Below are 22365 nucleotides of genomic sequence, written 5' to 3'. Positions count from 1 at the left end.
CAAGTTATTTGTTAAAGGTCCAGTTGTGTATTAAAGGCCAAGTTATTTGTTAAAGGTCCAGTTGTGTATTAAAGGCCAAGTTATTTGTTAAAGGTCCAGTTGTGTGCTAAAGGCTGAGTTATTTGTTAAAGGTCCAATTGTATATTAAAGGCCAAGTTATTTGTTAAAGGTCCAGTTGTGTATTAAAGGCCAAGTTATTTGTTAAAGGTTCGGTTGTGTATTAAAGGCCGAGTTATTGGTTAATGGTCAAGTTATGTATTAAAGGCTGGGTTGTGTATAAAAGCAACATTATGTGTAAAAGCCAGGTTATGAGTTTAAAGTCTGGGTTATGTCCTATGCTAACTTGGCCTATAGGTCCTATGATGCCAATTAGGATAGCAGTGGTTAAGTTATTGGATTTGAGATTCCAGATAATCAAGGCTTGACATTGACAGTGACCAAGAGGCAGTTGCTGCTAAAATCACAAAATTTGCTTTTTAATAAGCAGGTTCATGAGCAGCTCTTACTTTCCATCTTAAAGTATTATACAACTATAGAATTTATATCAATACCAGTGGTCTGGAATTGCTTCTCAATCTTTAGCATCAGTTTCAAGATTAAAATTTGAAAAGGAAAGATTGCTTACCAATCCACAAAGGAATTTAAAACTTTGAGGTTGGATCCCAGTACTGGCAACGGTCCATAGGGAATACCATCTTGGTAAGGATGTAAGAGGCTACCATACTGACTTGTCTCTCACTAACAACTAACCAGTCAAATAATAGGTGGGCTTGAACCTTTATTGGTTATAAGCACAAAATTATTTGAAATGAAGGGGAAAACAATCTTTGTTACATACAAAACATCCTTTGCTGCTAATTGCATGGATACATGTTTTTAGTGGCAATGGGTTTCTCTTAAAGACTAGGGGCTTATTGACAATCCTCTCTTGCAACATCACATCGTCCTTGTAAGTATTTTTGCATGGCACTGTGAGATGGCAAAATTACCAGAGCTAGTGAATCATGCTGTCTCAATTACCACATGGTAGTCACCTAATCGCCACCAGTTGAACAGTGTGTTTGTGTGTTATTGCACAAACATTCCTCTCTTTTCTCACAGTTTATTGCTGTAGAGTGCATTTCCTGTGAGCAGGATGTTGTGTATACAATGCCATTCTGTGGGAAATTCCTCTCAATCGACAGCCAGAATGAGATATTTTAATTTGTAATACCTCAGACACCTCGGGGAATAATAGGTGTTTAGAGAGGTTTGATGCCCTTGATTAAATATTTATAAGAATATCTCTTCTCTTTGAAGAGTCTTGTGGTTGCCTGCTTGTTTTGTGGACTAAGAATCAAATTAGAAATGTTATTTTCATTCATTATCTTAACACTGTACAAGTAATGGAGCAGGTTAAAATAATGGAAGGATATTGATGTATGTAAGAAAGAAATGTTTTATTTAACAACACACTCAACACATGTTAATTATGCTAAATATATGGGCATAATGGCATCTGACATGTGGTTAAGGACTACAGAGATAATTAGAGAGGAAACCCTCTACTGCCACTCAAAGGTCTACTTTTTTTTCAAGGGATCTTTTATGTGCATCATCCCACAGATAGGATTGTACATATGATGGCCTTTGGTAGACCAGTTGTGGAGCACTGGCTGAAATGAGAAATAATTTGATGGGCCCACCGACAGGGATCGATCTTAGACCAACCACACATTAGGCAAACTTTTCACCACTGGACTGGGATATGGACTTGGGATATGGACTACTGGGATATGAACTTATAGTCCTTTAAACTTTAATATATATAAATATATACAGGTATAGTGTTTTCCCTAGCTTGTTTTAGCATGGTGCAGCACCATGCCTCAATAGTCTAGCACCATCTTGCCTTAATCAGCACCATGCTGCCCTGAGATTAAACAAGCCTTTTTCACTAATTAATTCTAAAATTGCCTTTATAAAACACCCAAAAAGGTATTATTAATTAATAAAATATGCCTTTTATATCTTTTGCCATTCATTTATTAAAGCAAGCACATAAATTACATTAATGTTTATTTCAATTAATTTTTGTGTATTTTTAATGAAAAACAAGTGACCCCAAAATGGTGAAAATCCCCATAGGAACTGGGGGGAAACCATGCCCATGGGAACTGGGGGGAAACCAGGCCCATATGAACTGGGGGAATCCATGCCCATAGGAACTGGGGGAAACCAGGCCCATATGAACTGGGGGAATCCAGGTCCATAGGAACTGGGGGGGGGGGGGGGGGGGGGGGGGGGGGCATGTTGCCTCCACTTGAGGATGTAAATGTAAATATTTGTGTGTGCCCTACTCTTATATAACCAGGCCCATATGAACTGGGGGAATCCATACCCATAGGAACTGGGGAAACCAGGCCCATATGAACTGGGGGAATCCATGCCCATAGGAACTGGGGGAAACCAGGCCCATATGAACTGGGGGAATCCATGCCCATAGGAACTGGGGGAAACCAGGCCCATATGAACTGGGGGAATCCAGGTCCATAGGAACTGGGGGTGGGGGGGGGGGGGGCATGTTGCCTCCACTTGAGGATGTAAATGTAAATATTTGTGTGTGCCCTACTCTTATATAAATAAAGGTACAAATATGGCTTGTGCCCCACACACCCCACACACCTGAGGCTGTGACCCCCCATTAGAGATTATGCTCCTCCCACTCCAGATGTCATTCCTACAGGCCTGAAAACCTCTAACATGTAATGTTCCTAAAATACAAATATTTGAAATCCAGCAATATACTTAATTTAATCTTTAAATCAACAAATGTTTGTATATTTTAGCTTGAACGATCCTATCCCACTGTTTAATACCGATTTTCATTTCCTGTGGAGCAAGTCACATGACACCTCTGATAAGAACAATTAGATTAATGAGCCCCATGTTTTGATATCTTCAAACAGGAGCAGATAACTCTCCTTTGTCCGACTTGATTTCAGTAATAATACCAAAAGTTCACCCTTGTGTTTGTTTTCCGTTTGATTTTATATCAACATCTGAAAATTGTTGTTGATAAAGAAAATGTTGTATTATATTTAAAATGTAGATATTTAATGCTTGCTGGGTGGAGACTTAACATAAAAACAAACAGTAAGAAAGATGGGGAAAACAAACATTTGTGATAATATTTTAGGCTATTAGAGAGAGAGAGAGTGTGTCTACTCCCAGTGCTACTTGTCTGGTGCAGTCTTTGTCACTAGCAAACTCAAGGTGATCAATTTGTCGCTGTCCTAAAACTCTCCAGCCGAGTGTGGAGGGGAGCGGGAGTGACCACTTGCCGTTTCTGGCAAACACTGTGAGGTATCAAAGCCCATGATACTTACAGTCTTATCTGTTGAAAAGTGCTTGTAAAAGATGCCTTGCTAGGTGTCACCTATGTGGTGGCAGCAGTTTTCCTCTTATTATCTCGCAGACAGAAACAAAACATTTTAACTAGTTTAAACAACTTTGTGGAATGTTTTGACTAGTTTAAACAACTTTGTGGAACGTTTTAACTAGTTTAAACAACTTTGTGGAATGTTTTGACTAGTTTAAACAACTTTGTGGAATGTTTTGACTAGTTTAAACAACTTTGTGGAATGTTTTAACTAGTTTAAACAACTTTGTGGATTAGTTACTTTTGTGTTTAGTGCATAAGATAGATTGGTAAATTGGGCAAATTTATGGATTAGATAACTTTGTGGATTAGTGAATTAGACAAAATGTTGGACTGCATTGTTTTATGTAATAAATATTTTTGTGGATTAGTGGACTAGACTTGTTTGTATGTAAGGCTGTTTTGTGGATTAGACAGACTGGTGGGCTAGACTTGTGTAATAGACAGTTTTGTGGATTAGTGGATTAAACTGGTGTGTAATAGACAATTTTGTGGATTAGTGGATTAAACTGTTGTGTAATAGACAATTTTGTGGATTAGTGAATTAAACTGTTGTGTAATAGACAATTTTGTGGATTAGTGGACGACTGTTTTATGTAATAGACAATATTTTGGATTAGTGGATTAAACTGTGTTGTGTAACAGACAAGTTTGTGGATTAGTGGATTAGACTGTTTTATGTAATAGACAATATTGTGGCTTAGTGTATTAAACTGTGTTGTGTAATAGACAAATTTGTGGATTAGTGGACTAGACTGTTGTGTAATAGACAATTTTGTGGATTAGTGGACGACTGTTTTATGTAATAGACAATATTTTGGATTAGTGGATTAAACTGTGTTGTGTAATAGACAAGTTTGTGGATTAGTGGATTAGACTTTTATGTAATAGACAATATTGTGGCTTAGTGTATTAAACTGTGTTGTGTAATAGACAAGTTTGTGGATTAGTGGACTAGACTGTTGTGTAATAGACAATTTTGTGGATTAGTGGATTAAACTGTTGTGTAATAGACAATTTTGTGGATTAGTGGACGACTGTTTTATGTAATAGACAATATTTTGGATAAGTGGATTAAACTCTTATGTAATAGACAAGTTTGTGGATTAGTGGATTAGACTGTTTTATGTAATAGACAATATTGTGGCTTAGTGTATTAAACTGTGTTGTGTAATAGACATTTTTGTGGATTAGTAGACTAGATTGTTTCATGTAATAGACTTTGTGGATTAGTAAACTAGACGGAATTGAAGACTGACAGATTCATAGATGTTGGGAAAGATGCCACAACAGTTATATCATGTGCCTTTCATCAGAGTCATTGGCAATGCATAAACTTAATAGTTGGGGGCCAGTGTCCCCTGACATCTCCCACCACCACCACACACACATACATACACACAGATTAAACAGTTTTATGGACATGACAGGTTTTTTTTATATTTGTGGATTAGTCAGATGTATGGATTAGACAGTCTGATCTGTAAATAAAAACTGTATATAGAATAACAGCCAAAACAGTTAAATAGATAAGAGTGCTGATAAACAGATCCAAATGTGCATAAAGATAAAGATCCCAAAATGCAGGAAGGTAAACAGCTAAAATATTTTGTAATAAAACTCATTTTCAATGACATACAAGCCGCTTTTTTTTAATAATCCCAGTTTTTGTGTAGAAAAAAATCCACATGAAAACAGTCTTCCTGTAATCCAGTATGTGGGAAAATCAGAAAAATGCTTTTCTAAATCTTAGAAAATAAACAATGACGATGACTGAGGAATATGCATGGTTAACTGTGAGAAAACAAACACACAGGGTGCTGTGTTTGCCAAGCAGTGTTTACTTTTCTCTCCTCCTGCAACATGCTTGTCAGGGGAGATCACTCCGGCAGATCCAGTGGCTTGGAGCGGCAGTGCTAATTAAGCTAATTAGCGCAGGAGTGGCAGATTGCATTTCAAAACTCTACTCCGGAGAGGCACATGCTGAAGCCAAGCGAAATGTTTAACTGATTATAATTCCAACAATTATTGATGAAAACGTATACATTTGTTTTGAAAACAGAGCAAAACCTATAATTGTGTTTAAGGGCTTCCACATGCTTAAGAACATTTGTATTACACACAGATCAAACTGGTTAGCCGCGTTACGTGTGTTTGTTTAACTCACACTTAATGAAAGGTCACTCTCATGTAAGGTTTCGTTTCACCAGTATCGCTGTGTAGTTTTATCTTGACAAGTCAGAGTTGTCATTTACAAATGAACACCTCATTGCAGCTATTATTTTAGATTTATCAGGTGTATATCTGTATTACCGAATGTTTGTATCCAATAGCCAGTGATTAATAATTCTATGTGCTCCAGTGATGTTGTTAAGAAAAAAACACTTTAGATTTAACTTTTAATATAACTGTATTTTTTTAGCTACATGTATACCATGCTTTGAGCATTAGTTTCAATAGCTACAGCAAATCAATGTGCTCTTGTAGTGTTGTTAATATAACATACTCTTTTTGTAGTCTTAATAACAATGTTACTTGAATGGGTGACTTGAGAACATAAAACATTAGTTGCTGTGGGTTGTGTTGTTCCGTCTTTAGGAAAGTTGCTATAAAAGATATCTGCTGATGATAGTTTGTAGTAGTAACCCATGTGGCAGCCATGAGTTTATTGAAGAAATCTTGATAGAGGTGTCTAGTAGTAATGTGACGGCAGTAAGTCTATAAAAGATACCTTGCTGCACATGAATAGTAGCCATTGTGGCAACAGTAAGTCTATAAAAGATGCCTTGCTGCACATGAATAGTAGCCATTGTGGCAACAGTAAGTCTATAAAAGATGCCTTGCTGCACATGAATAGTAGCCATTGTGGCAACAGTAAGTCTATAAAAGATGCCTTGCTGAACATGAATAGTAGCCATTGTGGCAACAGTAAGTCTATAAAAGATGCCTTGCTGCACATGAATAGTAGCCATTGTGGCAACAGTAAGTCTATAAAAGATACCTTGCTTCAAGTATTTAATAACCCATGTGTCAGCAGTAAGTCTAAAAGATACCTTGCTGCACATGAATAGTAGCCATTGCGGCAACAATAAGTCTATAAAAGATACCTTGCTGCACATGAATAGTAGCCATTGTGACAACATTAAGTTTGTAAAAGATGTCTTGCTGCACATGAATAGTAGCCATTGTGGCAACATTAAGTTTGTAAAAGATGTCTTGCTGCACATGAATAGTAGCCATTGTGGTAACAGTAAGTCAGTAAAAGATACCTTGCTGCACATGAATAGTAGCCATTGTGACAACAGTAAGTCTATAAAAGATACCTTGCTGCAAGTATTTAATAACCCATGTGTCAGCAGTAAGTCTAAAAGATGCCTTGCTGCACATGAATAGTAGCCATTGTGGCAACAGTAAGTCTATAAAAAATGCCTTGTTGCACATGAATAGTAGCTATTGTGGCAACAGTAAGTCTATAAAAGATACCTTGTTGCAAGTATTTAATAGCCCATGTGTCAGCAGTAACTCTATAAAAGATGTCTTGCTGCAAGTATGCAATAGTAGCCTGTGACAGTGAGGCTATAGTGGGTCTATAAAAGATGCCTTTCTTCATGTGAGAAGTTATCCATGTGGCAACGGTAAGTCTATAAATTAATGTCTTGCTGGAGGTGTTAGTAGTAACCCATGTGGGAGCTGCGATTCTATAAAATGTCTTGCTGGAGGTGTGTATTAGTAACCCATGTGATAGCAGTGGTTCTATAAAAGATGTCTTGTGAAGGTTTTTAGTAGTAACCCATGTGGCAGCTTTAGTTCTGTAAACAATGTCTTGCTGGAGGTGTGTAGTGGTAACCCATGTGGCAGCTGTGGTTCTATAAATTAATGTCTTGCTGGAGATGTGTAGTGGTAACCCATGTGGCAGCTGGTTCTATAAAGATGTCTTGCTGGAGGTGTGTAGTAGTAACCCATGTGGGAGCTGTGGTTCTATAAAAGATGTCTTGCTGGAGGTGTGTAGTAGTAACCCATGTGGCAGCTGTGGTTCTATAAAGATTTCTTGCTGGAGGTGTGTAGTAGTAACCCATGTGGGAGTTGTGGTTCTATAAAAGATGTATTGCTGGAGGTGTGTAGTAGTAGCCCATGTGGCAGCTGTGGTTCTATAAAGATGTCTTGCTGGAGGTGTGTAGTAGTAACCCATGTGGGAGCTGTGGTTCTATAAAAGATGTCTTGCTGGAGGTGTGTAGTAGTAACCCATGTTGGAGCTGTGGTTCTATAAAAGATGTCTTGCTGGAGGTGTGTAGTAGTAACCCATGTTGGAGCTGTGGTTCTATAAAAGATGTCTTGCTGGAGGTGTGTAGTAGTAACCCATGTTGGAGCTGTGGTTCTATAAAAGATGTCTTGCTGGAGGTGTGTAGTAGTAACCCATGTTGGAGCTGTGGTTCTATAAAAGATGTCTTGCTGGAGGTGTGTAGTAGTAACCCATGTTGGAGCTGTGGTTCTATAAAAGATGTCTTGCTGGAGGTGTGTAGTAGTAACCCATGTTGGAGCTGTGGTTCTATAAAAGATGTCTTGCTGGAGGTGTGTAGTAGTAACCCATGTTGGAGCTGTGGTTCTATAAAAGATGTCTTGCTGGAGGTGTGTAGTAGTAACCCATGTTGGAGCTGTGGTTCTATAAAGATGTCTTGCTGGAGGTGTGTAGTAGTAACCCATGTTGGAGCTGTGGTTCTATAAAAGATGTCTTGCTGGAGGTGTGTAGTAGTAACCCATGTTGGAGCTGTGGTTCTATAAAAGATGTCTTGTAGTAGTAACCCAGGGCTTCTAGATTATGGTAGCCCACTCCAATGGCTAGTGATATTCAATGTTAGGCTAGTAAATAACTACTATTGCCAAATGTTGTAGTTGTCTATTTTATGAATATAAATATCCTGTTCTCAACCCCCATCCACCAAAGTCAGTGTTTTTAAGCTATATATCTCTCTTAAATAGGTGACATCTGAAAGTAGGGCTAGTGAATTTTTAATCATGGCTAGTACATTTTTTAAATCACTGATCCCATGGCGACCGGCCTCGGTGGCGTCGTGGCAGGCCATCGGTCTACAGGCTGGTAGGTACTGGGTTCGGATCCCAGTCGAGGCATGGGATTTTTAATCCAGATACCGACTCCAAACCCTGAGTGAGTGCTCCGCAAGGCTCAATGGGTAGGTGTAAACCACTTGCACCGACCAGTGATCCATAACTGGTTCAACAAAGGCCATGGTTTGTGCTATCCTGCCTGTGAGAAGCGCAAATAAAAGATCCCTTGCTGCCTGTCGTAAAAAGAGTAGCCTATGTGGCGACAGCGGGTTTCCTCTAAAAAAAACAGTGTCAGAATGACCATATGTTTGACGTCCAATAGCCGATGATAAGATAAAAAATCAATGTGCTCTAGCGGCATCGTTAAATAAAACAAACTTTACTTTTTGATCCCATGGCTAGTGGATTTTATAAAAATTCTAGAAGCCCTGAGTAGCCCATGTGGCAGCTGTGGTTCTATAAAATATGTCTTGCTGGAGGTGTGTAGTAGTAACCCATGTGGCAGCTGTGGTTTTATAAAAGATGTCTTGCTGGATTTGTGTAGTAATAACCCATGTGGCAGCTGTGGTTCTATAAAAGATGTCTTGCTAGAGGTGTGTAGTAGTAACCCTTGTGGCAGCTGTGATTCTATAAAATATGTCTTGCTGGGGCGGTGTAGTAGTAACCCATGTGTCAGCTTTAGTTCTATAAACAATGTCTTGCTGGAGGTGTGTAGTAGTAACCCTTGTGGCAGCTGTGGTTCTATAAAAGATATCTTGCTGGAGGTGTGTAGTAGTAACCCTTGTGGCAGCTGTGTTTCTATAAAAGATGTCTTGCTGGAGGTGTGTAGTAGTAACCCATGTGGCAGCTGTGCTTACCTATGGATTGATTAATTCCACTTAGTGAATCCACAGTTTTCTGCTCATCCTAACCAGTGCTCCACAACTAGTATTTTTAAGTCCATGGTATGGGCTGTATTTATAAAAGAAACAGCAAGGACACTTTTATATGCAATTTACCATAGCCAGGACAGTACGTACCACAGCCTTTGTTGTACCAGTTGCAAATCATTTGTTGATCTAAAACCTGAGTCCATTGAGAGGGATTGATCTTACAACCCATCACACCTCAGACAAGCACTCTACTACTGAATTACATACAACCCCTCTCCACCTCGAACCTCTCTTACACCCCCACCCCTCCCACCCACTGCCCACCTCCATTCCCCGAGGTGAAACAAACATTGCAGGTTGTACTATAATAACAGAATTTTCATCATAAGATATGTTAAATTAGCACTGGTTATTGACGAAGCTTTGTGATTGTAAAAACAACTGCTGTGTGGGAGTAAGGAGGCTACAATATTGTATTTAAACATACTCTGTATTATTACCCATTAAACAAATAAAAACCTCTAAAATCAATTTGATTGTTATTTGATCTGATGTTTTCTGTATAGCACACATGTCAATAAACATCCTGGTAATCAACAAACAACTATACATTCCAGTAATTGCAAAACTGTCTGCTCTTGTTAAACAGCATATTCAACATTTTCCCTCTTTGTTTTTTATTGGTTGGAGAGAAAACATTCTTCAATTATTGGTTGCTGGCACTGTTGCGCATGGTTAACCTATTGAGATTGTTTCAATTAGAGATAAAATACATATATTTGTTTTTAAAACTTCTCCTGCCTACAAGGTTGTAAATCATTAATGAGACGGACAAATGTTTAAGAGATTAGTTTTGAGAAGTGAAAAGCTTGCCATTTCCCAGCATATTTTCCCATCACATTGCTGACATGCCGGTAACTCTAACCTCTGACTGATTCACAATAATGGAGTTTCCATGCCGAACCATCAAGTTGCTGGGAGTAAAGCTTTCGCACACTTTGTCTTCAGTGCAAAGTTTCACATGGTATGTGTGGAGTTCTGACAACACTGTAAATCATGTAATGTTAGTGAGCATAAAGTATTACTGAATTTTTTAGTACGGCCATACCAATAATATTTTGTGATGTTAAAGTCATTATATGTTTTTTGTGGTAATGCACCAGTTACAGTAAATATTGTAAATTTTCTAAGTTTGTTAATTACTGATTTTAATAATTAATCATCTATTTTGCTTTCAGTGATTGCTAAATTTTAAAGTGTTTTTAAATAACATTTATTTATGTTATGTTATATAGATGTTTCTATTTGTAGAAACCTGTATAAACAAATTTAATGAGAGTGGATTTATTTTGTGTGACCGGCCTCGGTGGCGTCGTGGCAGGCCATCGGTCTACAGGCTGGTAGGTACTGGGTTTGGATCCCAGTCGAGGCATGGGATTTTTAATCCAGATACCGACTCCAAACCCTGAGTGAGTGCTCCGCAAGGCTCAATGGGTAGGTGTAAACCACTTGCACCGACCAGTGATCCATAACTGGTCCAACAAAGGCCATGGTTTGTGCTATCCTGCCTGTGGGAAGCGCAAATAAAAGATCCCTTGCTGCCAATCGGAAGAGTAGCCCATGTAGTGGCGACAGGGGGTTTCCTCTCAAAATCTGTGTGGTCCTTAACCATATGTCTGACGCCAAATAACCGTAAATAAAATGTGTTGAGTGCGTCGTTAAATAAAACACTTCTTTCTTTCTTTTATTTTGTGTGTATTTTTTTGTGGGTTGTTTTTGTTTTTGTTTTTTTCGGTGGTTATTGATTTTAGTTTTTTGTGGGGGGTTTTCCTTGTATAAAAATATTTAAAAGTTAACTTGTATATTCATAATAATATTAAGTTCCTGTACCAAACTTGATGAGAAGTTTTATCTTAATAGAATTATTGTCATTTGAAACTGTTTACTTAAAGTTTTAAATTATTTAGGTCATTATATAATAATATTAGGCCTATATTAATTTTGCTACAAATATAGATTTAAAAGTCAAGGAGCCTTTCTAGATTTTGTTTTATATTTGTTAAAGTCATTCCACTATTGTATTGATAATTTCTGGTGTTACACCTATGTTAAAATACATCTTCATCAAATTGTCAAAATGTTACTATTAATAAAGAAAAATACCTGCACAACATAACCATTTACATAACCCGTAACACATTCTCTAACTGTTTATATAATATGACATGATGCGAGAAAACAAACAAAAAATAGCAAATGACCTCTGTAATAGTTTCTGACACCTGACGTCCCAGCTTGTTGCCATGTAGAAGAATTACTTTAGGTTGATTTCTCATTGGTTGCAGATCGGAGGTAAAATCATCCATCATCGACTTCTCGGGAGTTGCGCTGTCTGCAGTCTACTCGCACCTGACGCAGGTGAGTCAGCCCACAGTGCTGCCACCTAGTGGCGCAGATGGAATTGGTTATTGTCTGACAGACGTGTTGATAGACATCTCTGTGCAGACTGGCTGCTGCAGATACGGCCGGAGTGATGAGAAATTGTCAGACGGCTCACAACGTAATAATCTCCTGCAGGTGTCAGTGTTTGGCACATTTTTAATTACTTTTTTTTTATACTTTTTTTCTTCTTTTTTCCCCCCTTATTTTTACATTTTACGGATTACAACAGTTAGCCTTATATCTTTTTCAATTATTTACTATTTACTGAATGTAGCTAATGGAAGTTAAATGTAAATATTCAGTGTAGTACTACATGCCTGTATGTTTATCTCTGTGTGTATATCTATGTACAGTCAAACCTGCATTAAGCAGCCACCTGAGGGAGCATCAAAAAGTGGCCTTTAAAACAGGTGGATGCAGAGTACAGGTCTGTTTGTACCATATCAGACATGTAACTATGTAACACTGGTGGCTGCTTAATACAGGTGGTCACTAGAACAGGTTTGACTGTGTGTGTGCGCACACATGTGCATGTATGTAAATACTGTATTCAATAAATAAATATATGTTTGATACTTTATTGGTAAAACTGCATGCTTACATCAATGATACAACACTCTGTTCTAGGTTATTTCCCATTCCAGCCTATATGGAAAGGTCTATTTAATCTGAATGATAAATCTATAAATGTATCTAAAATAGTATTTCCACATGACAGTCTAAAGGAAATTTTAACAAGGTTTTTTTTTTTCGCTCTCATAAATCCGGTAAAAAGATGTCTTGCTGCTAATTAGAAGGAGTAACCTCTGTGGCAGTAGTTGTGGTTTCTAGACCAATTTTCACAATTACTGTACCACCTGATAGAGACTTAGTAGCTGTTAATTACACCAATTGACTGCCGTGTTGTCAGACATTCCTCGATGCCTCTCACAGCTAAATAACTAAGTTGTTAATTAATGAGATTGGCTGTTGAATGGCAAGCACCAGCAAGCACCAGCCTCCATTCCATGTGTACATTGCTGGAGGTCTTGTTAGGCCAATAGCAGATGTTTTGAATAAATATTTCTTTGAGGTCTACTGTGTTACCAAATCATTACAGTTTGCCTGGTGTCTGATTGTCATGTACACACCTTGCCATGGCAGTACTGGTGATGGGGCCATGGGGGAGGGGGTGTCAGCTGTAAACATTAACAAACCCAAGATGGGGGGGGGGGTGGCTCACTCCACCTGGGGATGGTCATTAGCAATGAGGAATGTAAAACAAGGGGAGATAAGCGGTGTGGGATTAATAAACACTAGGGCAGGGACGAGATAACTGGGAATGATATGTTGGTTTGATAACGATGATTATGTTTATCAGCTTTCCAATTTATGTTCATGTGAAGTTATAAACAAAATTATTTTAACACGGAACAGAAATAGATTTATTATTTGTAACTGGTTGGCATAATTAGTCAAATTAGTTGTCAGTAGTAGATAGTGGTGCTACGGTTAACCCTGTCGAGTAAAAGTGTAACGTGTCAGCTAAGTTCAGGTGGTCAGTATATACAACTTGGAATACAGAGAATTATTGACAAGCGATCTTGGCACTAAATTCACCGTAAGTGAATATTTATGCAGTTACGGTGACCTTAGCACTAAGATCGCTTTAAAAAAACGGGGCCCAGACAGATTGAGAAGTGTCTCTTGTGAGCAGGTGGTGCTTATAGAGAGTGGCCTTTTTAGAAGATGTGACTGTTTTGGTAAATGTCAAATATTCCAGAGGATTAAGTTATACACCTGCACAAAAGTTAGGTACCACCCATAGTTTTATTTTATCATTAAAAGCAATCTGCTGCCATAGTAAATTGGATATATATATACATGTTTGTATTGTATAGTAAAACCCTTCAAAAGTGGACCCTTGGTAAACCTGAATTCTCTGAAAACACAGTTGTTTTTCATGGTCCCTTTTTAAATATCAGTACAGAACAGAACCTCTCTAAAGCAGACACCTCTTAAAACCAGACTATTTACTTGGTCAAATAAGTGGGCTCATTGGGCTATTTCTCGTTCTAGCTAGTGCACCACGACTGGTACATCAAAGGACACTGTACGTTCTATCCTGTCTGTGGGATGGTACATATAAAAGATCCCTTGCTACTAATGGGGAAAAATTAGCAGGTTTCTTCTCTAAGACTATATGTCACAGTTACTAAATGTTTGACATCCAATAGCCGACGATGTGCTTTAACTCCTCCCGTGAGTGTTCTGTTTGGAGGAGTTTCACTGTATGTAGTCCATGAATTACCTAAATCATTCAGAGAATTTGGCAAATGGTTAAATAATAATAATAAATAATGACTCGTTATATTTTTGTTGGTAGGTGAGAAGCTGAACGTTATACCAGTTTATTACATACCTATTCAATCTTACTATAGTGATAAAGACATTTTCAAACTGTGTGATAAATTTATCTTGAATCACACATATGTGCAATCTGGACCGGAACTTGTAAATGGGGAAGTCCTTTTTATTTTTACTGGAGTTAGCGCCGTTGTTACTGATGTCATAAATGATTTACAAATTACATCACATCGTATTTGAAACATTACACAAGATTGCCACAGAGTATAATTCTTAACTTTAAGTAAATCCATGAAAGGAGGATTGTTCATAGATTTATGAAAGTGTATTTATGACGTTAAATTGAAAATCAATTTGTAAAAAGTAAAAGAAAGTATGTAATAAATACAGAACCTCGCATACGTTGTTTTCGCTTTCTATTTATTACACTAGTTTTTTTGCAAAGAGAACATACCTGCATATATGTATTCTTGCGCAAAATAAACTTGAGCAATAAATAGGAAGCGAAAACTACTTATGTGAGGTTCTGTATATATCTCACCGAGTGGTGTCTCACGATACAGTCAGTCCGATCACACTGTGTTAAGTAATAATAATAAATAATGACTATTGTTATATTTTTGTTGGTAGGTGAGAAGCTGTGAGTTATATTGGTATCTCACCGAGTGGTGTCGGTGTATCTCACGATACAGTCAGTCCGATCACACTGTGTTAAGTAATAATAATAAATAATGACTATTGTTATATTTTTGTTGGTAGGTGAGAAGCTGTGAGTTATATTGGTATCTCACCGAGTGGTGTCGGTGTATCTCACGATACAGTCAGTCCGATCACACTGTGTTAAGTAATAATAATAAATAATGACTATTGTTATATTTTTGTTGGTAGGTGAGAAGCTGTGAGTTATATTGGTATCTCACCGAGTGGTGTCGGTGTATCTCACGATACAGTCAGTCCGATCACACTGTGTTAAGTAATAATAATAAATAATGACTATTGTTATATTTTTGTTGGTAGGTGAGAAGCTGTGAGTTATATTGGTATCTCACCGAGTGGTGTCGGTGTATCTCACGATACAGTCAGTCCGATCACACTGTGTTAAGTAATAATAATAAATAATGACTATTGTTATATTTTTGTTGGTAGGTGAGAAGCTGTGAGTTATATTGGTATCTCACCGAGTGGTGTCGGTGTATCTCACGATACAGTCAGTCCGATCACACTGTGTTAAGTAATAATAATAAATAATGACTATTGTTATATTTTTGTTGGTAGGTGAGAAGCTGTGAGTTATATTGGTATCTCACCGAGTGGTGTCGGTGTATCTCACGATACAGTCAGTCCGATCACACTGTGTTAAGTAATAATAATAAATAATGACTATTGTTATATTTTTGTTGGTAGGTGAGAAGCTGTGAGTTATATTGGTATCTCACCGAGTGGTGTCGGTGTATCTCACGATACAGTCAGTCCGATCACACTGTGTTAAGTAATAATAATAAATAATGACTATTGTTATATTTTTGTTGGTAGGTGAGAAGCTGTGAGTTATACCGGTATCTCACCGAGTGGTGTCGGTGTATCTCACGATACAGTCAGTCCGATCACACTGTGTTAAGTAATAATAATAAATAATGACTATTGTTATATTTTTGTTGGTAGGTGAGAAGCTGTGAGTTATATCGGTATCTCACCGAGTGGTGTAGGTGTATCTCACGATACAGTCAGTCCGATCACACTGTGTTAAGTAATAATAATAAATAATGACTATTATTATATTTTTGTTGGTAGGTGAGAAGCTGTGAGTTATATCGGTATCTCACCGAGTGGTGTCGGTGTATCTCACGATACAGTCAGTCCGATCACACTGTGTTAAGTAATAATAATAAATAATGACTATTGTTATATTTTTGTTGGTAGGTGAGAAGCTGTGAGTTATACCGGTATCTCACCGAGTGGTGTCGGTGTATCTCACGATACAGTCAGTCCGATCACAGTTGTCACGTACAGACGAGCTGTGCTAAAGCCATCCAAGATAACGCGGTCAGCCTTCTTGTTGATCCTAACAATGTACTGGGTAGGTTTTTAAATTTGTTACATAATACATATGATTAATGCGACACTAATGATTGTGTTTTGTTGCAGCACACATCGTAAATTAGTTGTCGTCATTCAGCTATTCTGTGCTTCATATTATTTTAGGTTTATGTGATTGGCTTTGCATATTTGTTTGTTCAAACAATATTTATTATCGTCTCAAGACAAGTCATCGAGGGGTGTAACACCTTGCCCGTACATCAGTCATTCGTAAAATGTCACACACAGGGATAGAATGATACACCTATCTGGAAAGAATTTGTGTTTCACTTCTCGGTATCAAAGGTCAAGGTCACTGAACTAAAAAATACAAATTACGACATCTATCAACTTCATTTCTTATCCAATTTTCATCAAACTTTGTAGTATTACCGGTATTACCAAACAACAAGGTGATTTGCAGCATTTCCAGTGTTAGGAATTATCCACAAACAATGCCTATATTAATGCAGGTTTAAATTGGTTCACCATAAAGTTGAAAAACAAATTATGAAAAATCTAGCAGTTCATATTAGAAGAGAATGGTGAACATTTTTCACAGGTAGAACAGCACATACCACAACCTTGGTATACCATGAACGTGACACTTCTTGGGATGGGAAACAATTTAACAGTTCCACCAAGGGGTGTCGATCCTGAAACCCATCATACCTCAAGCGACAGCTCTACAACTGATCGACATCGGGCACCATGTATTATATCATTTTGTATTTATCTCTTGTTTCTAGTGATCTTCACTTCTGCCCATTTATTCCCACATTTCTCAAATGTCTGTGCTGCCGGCCTAGCACCACGCTTTGTAAATAGCTTTTAAGCGGTTCTTCCTTCTCCCCCCAATATATTAGCCGAGAGAGGAGAATTACGACTGAAGCTGTTTGCTTGTGCCGGCACTTGTCAGTGCATTTACACAAGACGGACAGCTTTCATTTGTCAGTCAGTGACAAGACAGCCGTATGCGACACAATCAATTGTTTTATTTGACGTCTCAGGTGGAGAAAAAACGACGACTTCATTTATGTTTGAGGTACATGGTGAAGGAGAAAGATGTTAATGTGACAACTAAATCAGGCCGGTTTAACCACATCGGCAAATATCTAACAAAGACGTCCGTTCATCGCAGTAATCTTTTCTAATGTGTTTATTGCATTTGCATGCAGCATAATATTTTTGAACTCGCACAACAGTGGTGGTCTTTTTTTTGTCTAAACATTTGCTCTGTGAGATAAGCAAATGTTTTATCTTTATGAAAAAAGAGAAAATAGATGCTTAACAGCATGTCAACGCTTTATGAATTATAGCAGAATGTAAGTTATTAGTTGTAACACTGAGAAACATAGTTTAGAGTTTGAAAGAGAATAAAACCCAATTGCATTTTGTTAAATCATTAGCTGGTCTTTTAACTTTCTCACATTTATGTAAACTAGTGTGAAGCACTGGTTGGAATATCAAAGGATCTAATATGACCAACAATAGCTACACTGAAAGATAGTAATTCAGTGTGATGGTTATAAAAAATTAGATACTAAAATGTGTTTCTTATCCATGTTTCTGCTCTAGTATGGTTGTTGTTTATTTGTGTGGGTTTTTTTTTGTTTAGTTTTTAGTTTCTTGTGGGTTTTTTGTTGGTTTGTTAAGGAAGGATGGACAGAAATATGTTAATACTTCACTTGTCCATCCATCCATCCATCCATCCATCCATCCATCCATTCATCCGTCCATCCATCCCATCCATCCATCCACCATTCATCCGTCCATCCATTCATTCATCCATCCAACCATCTAACCATCAATCAATCCGTCCATCCATTCATCCAACCATCTAGCTATCCATCCATCCCTCCCTCCCTCCATCCATCCATCCATCCATCCATCCATCCATCCATCCATCCATCATCCATCCATCCATCCATCCATCCATCCATCCATCCATCCATCCATCCATCCATCCATCCATCCATCCATCTATCCATCCATCCATCCATCCACCATCCATCCATCCATCCATCCATCCAACCATCTAGCTACATTCAAGTAATGGACATAAAAGATATTATCTGTATATCCATTACAATGTTATATCTTCATCAGTTCATGTATTCTCTACTCAAGCCATCACTACAACTACTCTTAGTCATGTGGTTATAACCTATAACAGGGTCACTGGATACTCCTCAATATTTACTCTTCTCTGAAAATGCAAATGTAATCAATGTCATGTAAATGAACATGTAATTTGTCTACATGTTTACTTATTTAAGAACATTTTGTTGCATTTTGTTAGATTTCTTAATCATCCAGGTGTAAACAAAATAAAAAGTCAGCAAATTTATTATGAAGATTTAATTGGTGATATTAAATGAAGCAAAAAGTGAAAACTTTTGATGTTTTGTATAGAAAGTGTTACTTTATCTTCTTTACGCCACAGTTATGCTGAAATGAGGTTCTCTCATTTGTGAAGCGGTGTAAATAAAGCAAACATCAGATAAGATCATTAAAACTCGTCAGTCACAATTTATTAACAAGTTCAAGTGAAAACATATCTTATTACAGAGGCAAGTAGTTTTTCCACGGAATCCGTTGAAATATTGTGCACAGGTGCAAGCCACAAATTATGTGTGTGAGAAACATTAGGTACACTTGCTTGAGCTCTTAATGATCAAACCTGTAGAATACGGAACAGCGCAAACTCCTGATGTAGCTGCGCGGAGACAGAGGCAGATTTTTTAGATTCTTCTTCGTATCTTTGTCGTATTTCTCGCATCACAACCGGACTGCCATTACTCATACTGACAAGTCAATTTAAAAAATAAACATCTATAGACAAGCAGGGAAACATTAGTCTTTATCATGTAAACACCACCCAAAACATGTTTTCATACTGACAGTTCAATTAAAGATATATCTGCAAAGAATGCAAGGCCACTAATTATAATGTACAAATGTCTGTCTGAAACGAGCAGGAACAGCTGGGAGTTGATTGGACAAGTGTTTCCATTCTGTCCACTACCTTAATCTCTCTCTGTGTTTACATTACTAACAGCAGCGATCAGGTAGAATGCTAAATCTGTACGACATATTGCAGTAGTAGTGTCATGTATTTTTTTGTCAGTTGAATAGTTCTTATTAATGCTTGTCCTGACAGGTAAAATAAAATATATTATAAATTATATTTCTGAATTTTAAAAAAATGACTCAGTATGGCTTAAATTTTTTATTGATGATTCAGATTAGTAAATTAAATACCCGTACCTATATGACATTGCTAATTATGGTGTCAAAATCATTTTAACTTAATGAAAATTGTAAGCTTTCTCTTTTTGATGATATAATAACTACCATATATATCCTAATTATTACAGAATTATAATTTTTTTATATAATATATCCTAATTTAACAGAATTATTATATATTTGTTCTGCTATTCAATAAATCAGTTTCATATTATATTATTGACAGTAAATTTTCATTTTAGAGGTAACAATCTTTTGAAAATTTTAATGTGTAGAAAAAGGTACCTACAAATAATTGTTTAATATTTTATGGGATAAATTTGTATGCCCATGACATTATTCTTGAACCTTGATTCATAATTGGCTGTATGTGTTAACATCGGTTATATCATCACATTTTTATTCTGATAACAAACTAATTTTTAATTTTCTGCTTCAGATTGTTTTCTCTGAGACTACTGTTAAGCCATTGTCTGTTACCTATTTTCAGACTGTCTGACATTTGACGTGTGGGAAGTCGTCGTCAGCCTGCTGCAGGAAGATGATCTGGAAGTGAAAGATGTGACGTCTGCCATTGTCCTAGTCCTGGACGGCCGGTCACACCTGACAGACGTACAGCCTACGCTGGTTTTGAAACTCCTGTTAGCCAAGATGGTGGACATCCATGGAGGCAGAAACAAAGTGGGTTGCATGAGTACACTGATAACATGGATTAAGAAGAGCGATTCTGCTTGTGAGGTAGGTGCTAGTAATGTATAGTAACAAGGTACTTAACGTTGCACATTCATTTGGTTATCACTTTGCTTGTATAGAATTATTGAGAAAAGCCGCCATCAGAATTGATACTTCCAGCATGCATGTCATGAGCACAACCTCTGAATTTTCCAAAGATTGCAGTCTGTTATAGAAAATTGGTGAATATCATCAATGAAGCATTCTCTTCATTGCATTTAGCTTGTAAAATATATTAGATATTAATACCTGTATTAATGATAATATTGACATATTCAACATTATAAGCAGTCATCTAGGAATGTGTGAGATGGGTCACACCCTGGAGTTCACAGATATTAATGGATGTTATTATTATGACCAGAGTTGTTTTCTATCTTACTAAAATAGTATCATTCATTCAAACTAAATATACTTAAATACATTATGTTTGTGATATTGTCTAACAACCCAAGTGAAACCAGTTTGTTTTTGTATTCAGCACCAGGAGGAGAGGCTGTTTGACCGAGGGGAAATCAACACATACAGAGAAGATGTTCTCTTTGTACAGCTGGTCGCAAAGCAGCTCGAGAAGGTGACTCAGCAAGCTTTCTGTTGTGATGGTCATTTCACTGGAAAGTCTTCTAGTGATGCTAGTCAAAGTAAGGATAATGAAAAAAGTGCAGATCAGAAATCAGAAGATGAATCCGTCAGGAAGTCTTCTGGAGATACAAGTCAAATGGAGGTTAAAGGCAAAAGTACAGATCAGAAATTGGTGGACAATTTTACCAGTATGTATTCTGGAGATACAAGTCAAAGGGAAGACAAAGGAATAAAAATAAAACATGAATCAGTGGATCATTCTATGAGGAAATCATCTGTAGAGGCAGCTCAAACAGGTGATACTGTAAAACAAGCAGTTACGGAACCGGATGATTCGTGTATTGAAGCCTTGTTTTGTGATCTGCTGGAGTATTTCTGTGTCAAGGTAAATGACTTGGATGTAATCAGTCCTGTGTCACCTTTCACAGACTCTGCTGTGTTTGAATCCAGTCTAAAGACCCTTCTGATAGCAGCCACTGTTGTGAAATGTACAAGACACATATCCAAGTCTGGAACCCTCCAATCTCTTCACGACCAACTCCAGCAGGCTGTAAACTCCAGGTGTGACCCATCCCATACATTCCTAGATGGCTGCTTATAATGTTGAATGTGTTAACAGCTACATTATCATAACACTGTAAATCATTGCAAAACCATTGTGATCTTAATAAAATCTATATGATTTTATGGCCTCTCATTTGTTTATATTAATTGTTAAGTTTATGTCACTTGAACTGAACATCTTCATATAATACTACATGATTCCAACACCAACTCATTTTTAAAATTCTCTTCAAATGGTTTTCATTATCTTTTTAACAAAAACAATCATAGATTTTAATTATGTACCAGAAGTGTTTAATTTCTGTCACTAGACTAACCATATTAGGACCACCGATTCTAAAAATGTACACTGGTGACTCAAACATGCTCTCTTTTTGTCTTTTTTTGTCAGGTGTTTCAAAATGAAAGCCCATTTTACATGTACATCACATTATAAATTTCCAAAGAAAATAAAAGATTTTACTGGTTACGATGAATTATTAGTTAAGTTTTTTTACTCCAAGGCTGGTTAGCAGTTGTATTACAGGTTAGTAGAGAGGTGTGAGGTAAAACAAAAGTTAAAAGTTTGTTTTGTTTAATGACACCACTAGAGCACAGTGATGTCAAACATTTGATACTTCTAACATATAGTCATAGAGAAAACCTAATATATTTTCCATTAGCAACAAGGGATCTTTTATATGCACTTTTTTCAGACAGGACAGCACATACCATGGCCTTTGATAAACAAGTATGATATGTGTTGAGAGGAAAAATCCAATTACAGAATTAGTTCACTAAGATTACAGGACAGCACATACCATGGCCTTTGATAAACAAGTATGATGTGTTGAGCCAGGAAAAATCCAATTACAGAATTAGTTCACTAAGATTACAGGACAGCACATACCATGGCCTTTGGTAAAACCTAGTTCACTAAGATTACAGGACAGCACATACCATGGCCTTTGATAAACAAGTATGATATGGGTTGAGATAGGAAAAATCCAATTAGAGAATTAGTTCACTAAGATT

At 37.1% G+C, this 22365-nt stretch overlaps 1 protein-coding gene across 1 annotated transcript in view; it reads left to right on the top strand.

Moving 5' to 3' along the window:
- The window catches only part of LOC121370167 (thyroid adenoma-associated protein homolog), a 69261-nt gene extending 47443 nt beyond the window's left edge, over positions 1–21818 (top strand). Inside the window, exons 36-39 of the mRNA XM_041495281.1 lie at positions 11703–11775; positions 16066–16222; positions 19964–20211; positions 20687–21818. Of these exons, the coding sequence (XP_041351215.1) occupies positions 11703–11775; positions 16066–16222; positions 19964–20211; positions 20687–21388 (1180 nt within the window). The 3' untranslated portion in view covers positions 21389–21818. The remainder of the gene's footprint in view (positions 1–11702; positions 11776–16065; positions 16223–19963; positions 20212–20686) is intronic.
- The last annotated feature ends 547 nt before the right edge of the window (positions 21819–22365 follow it).

Source organism: Gigantopelta aegis, chromosome 4 (genome assembly GCF_016097555.1).
Source record: "Gigantopelta aegis isolate Gae_Host chromosome 4, Gae_host_genome, whole genome shotgun sequence".
In the NCBI taxonomy this organism is placed as follows: domain Eukaryota; kingdom Metazoa; phylum Mollusca; class Gastropoda; order Neomphalida; family Peltospiridae; genus Gigantopelta; species Gigantopelta aegis.
Note: the sequence above shows the minus strand (reverse complement) of the source record. Positions and strands in the feature narration are given on the sequence as shown.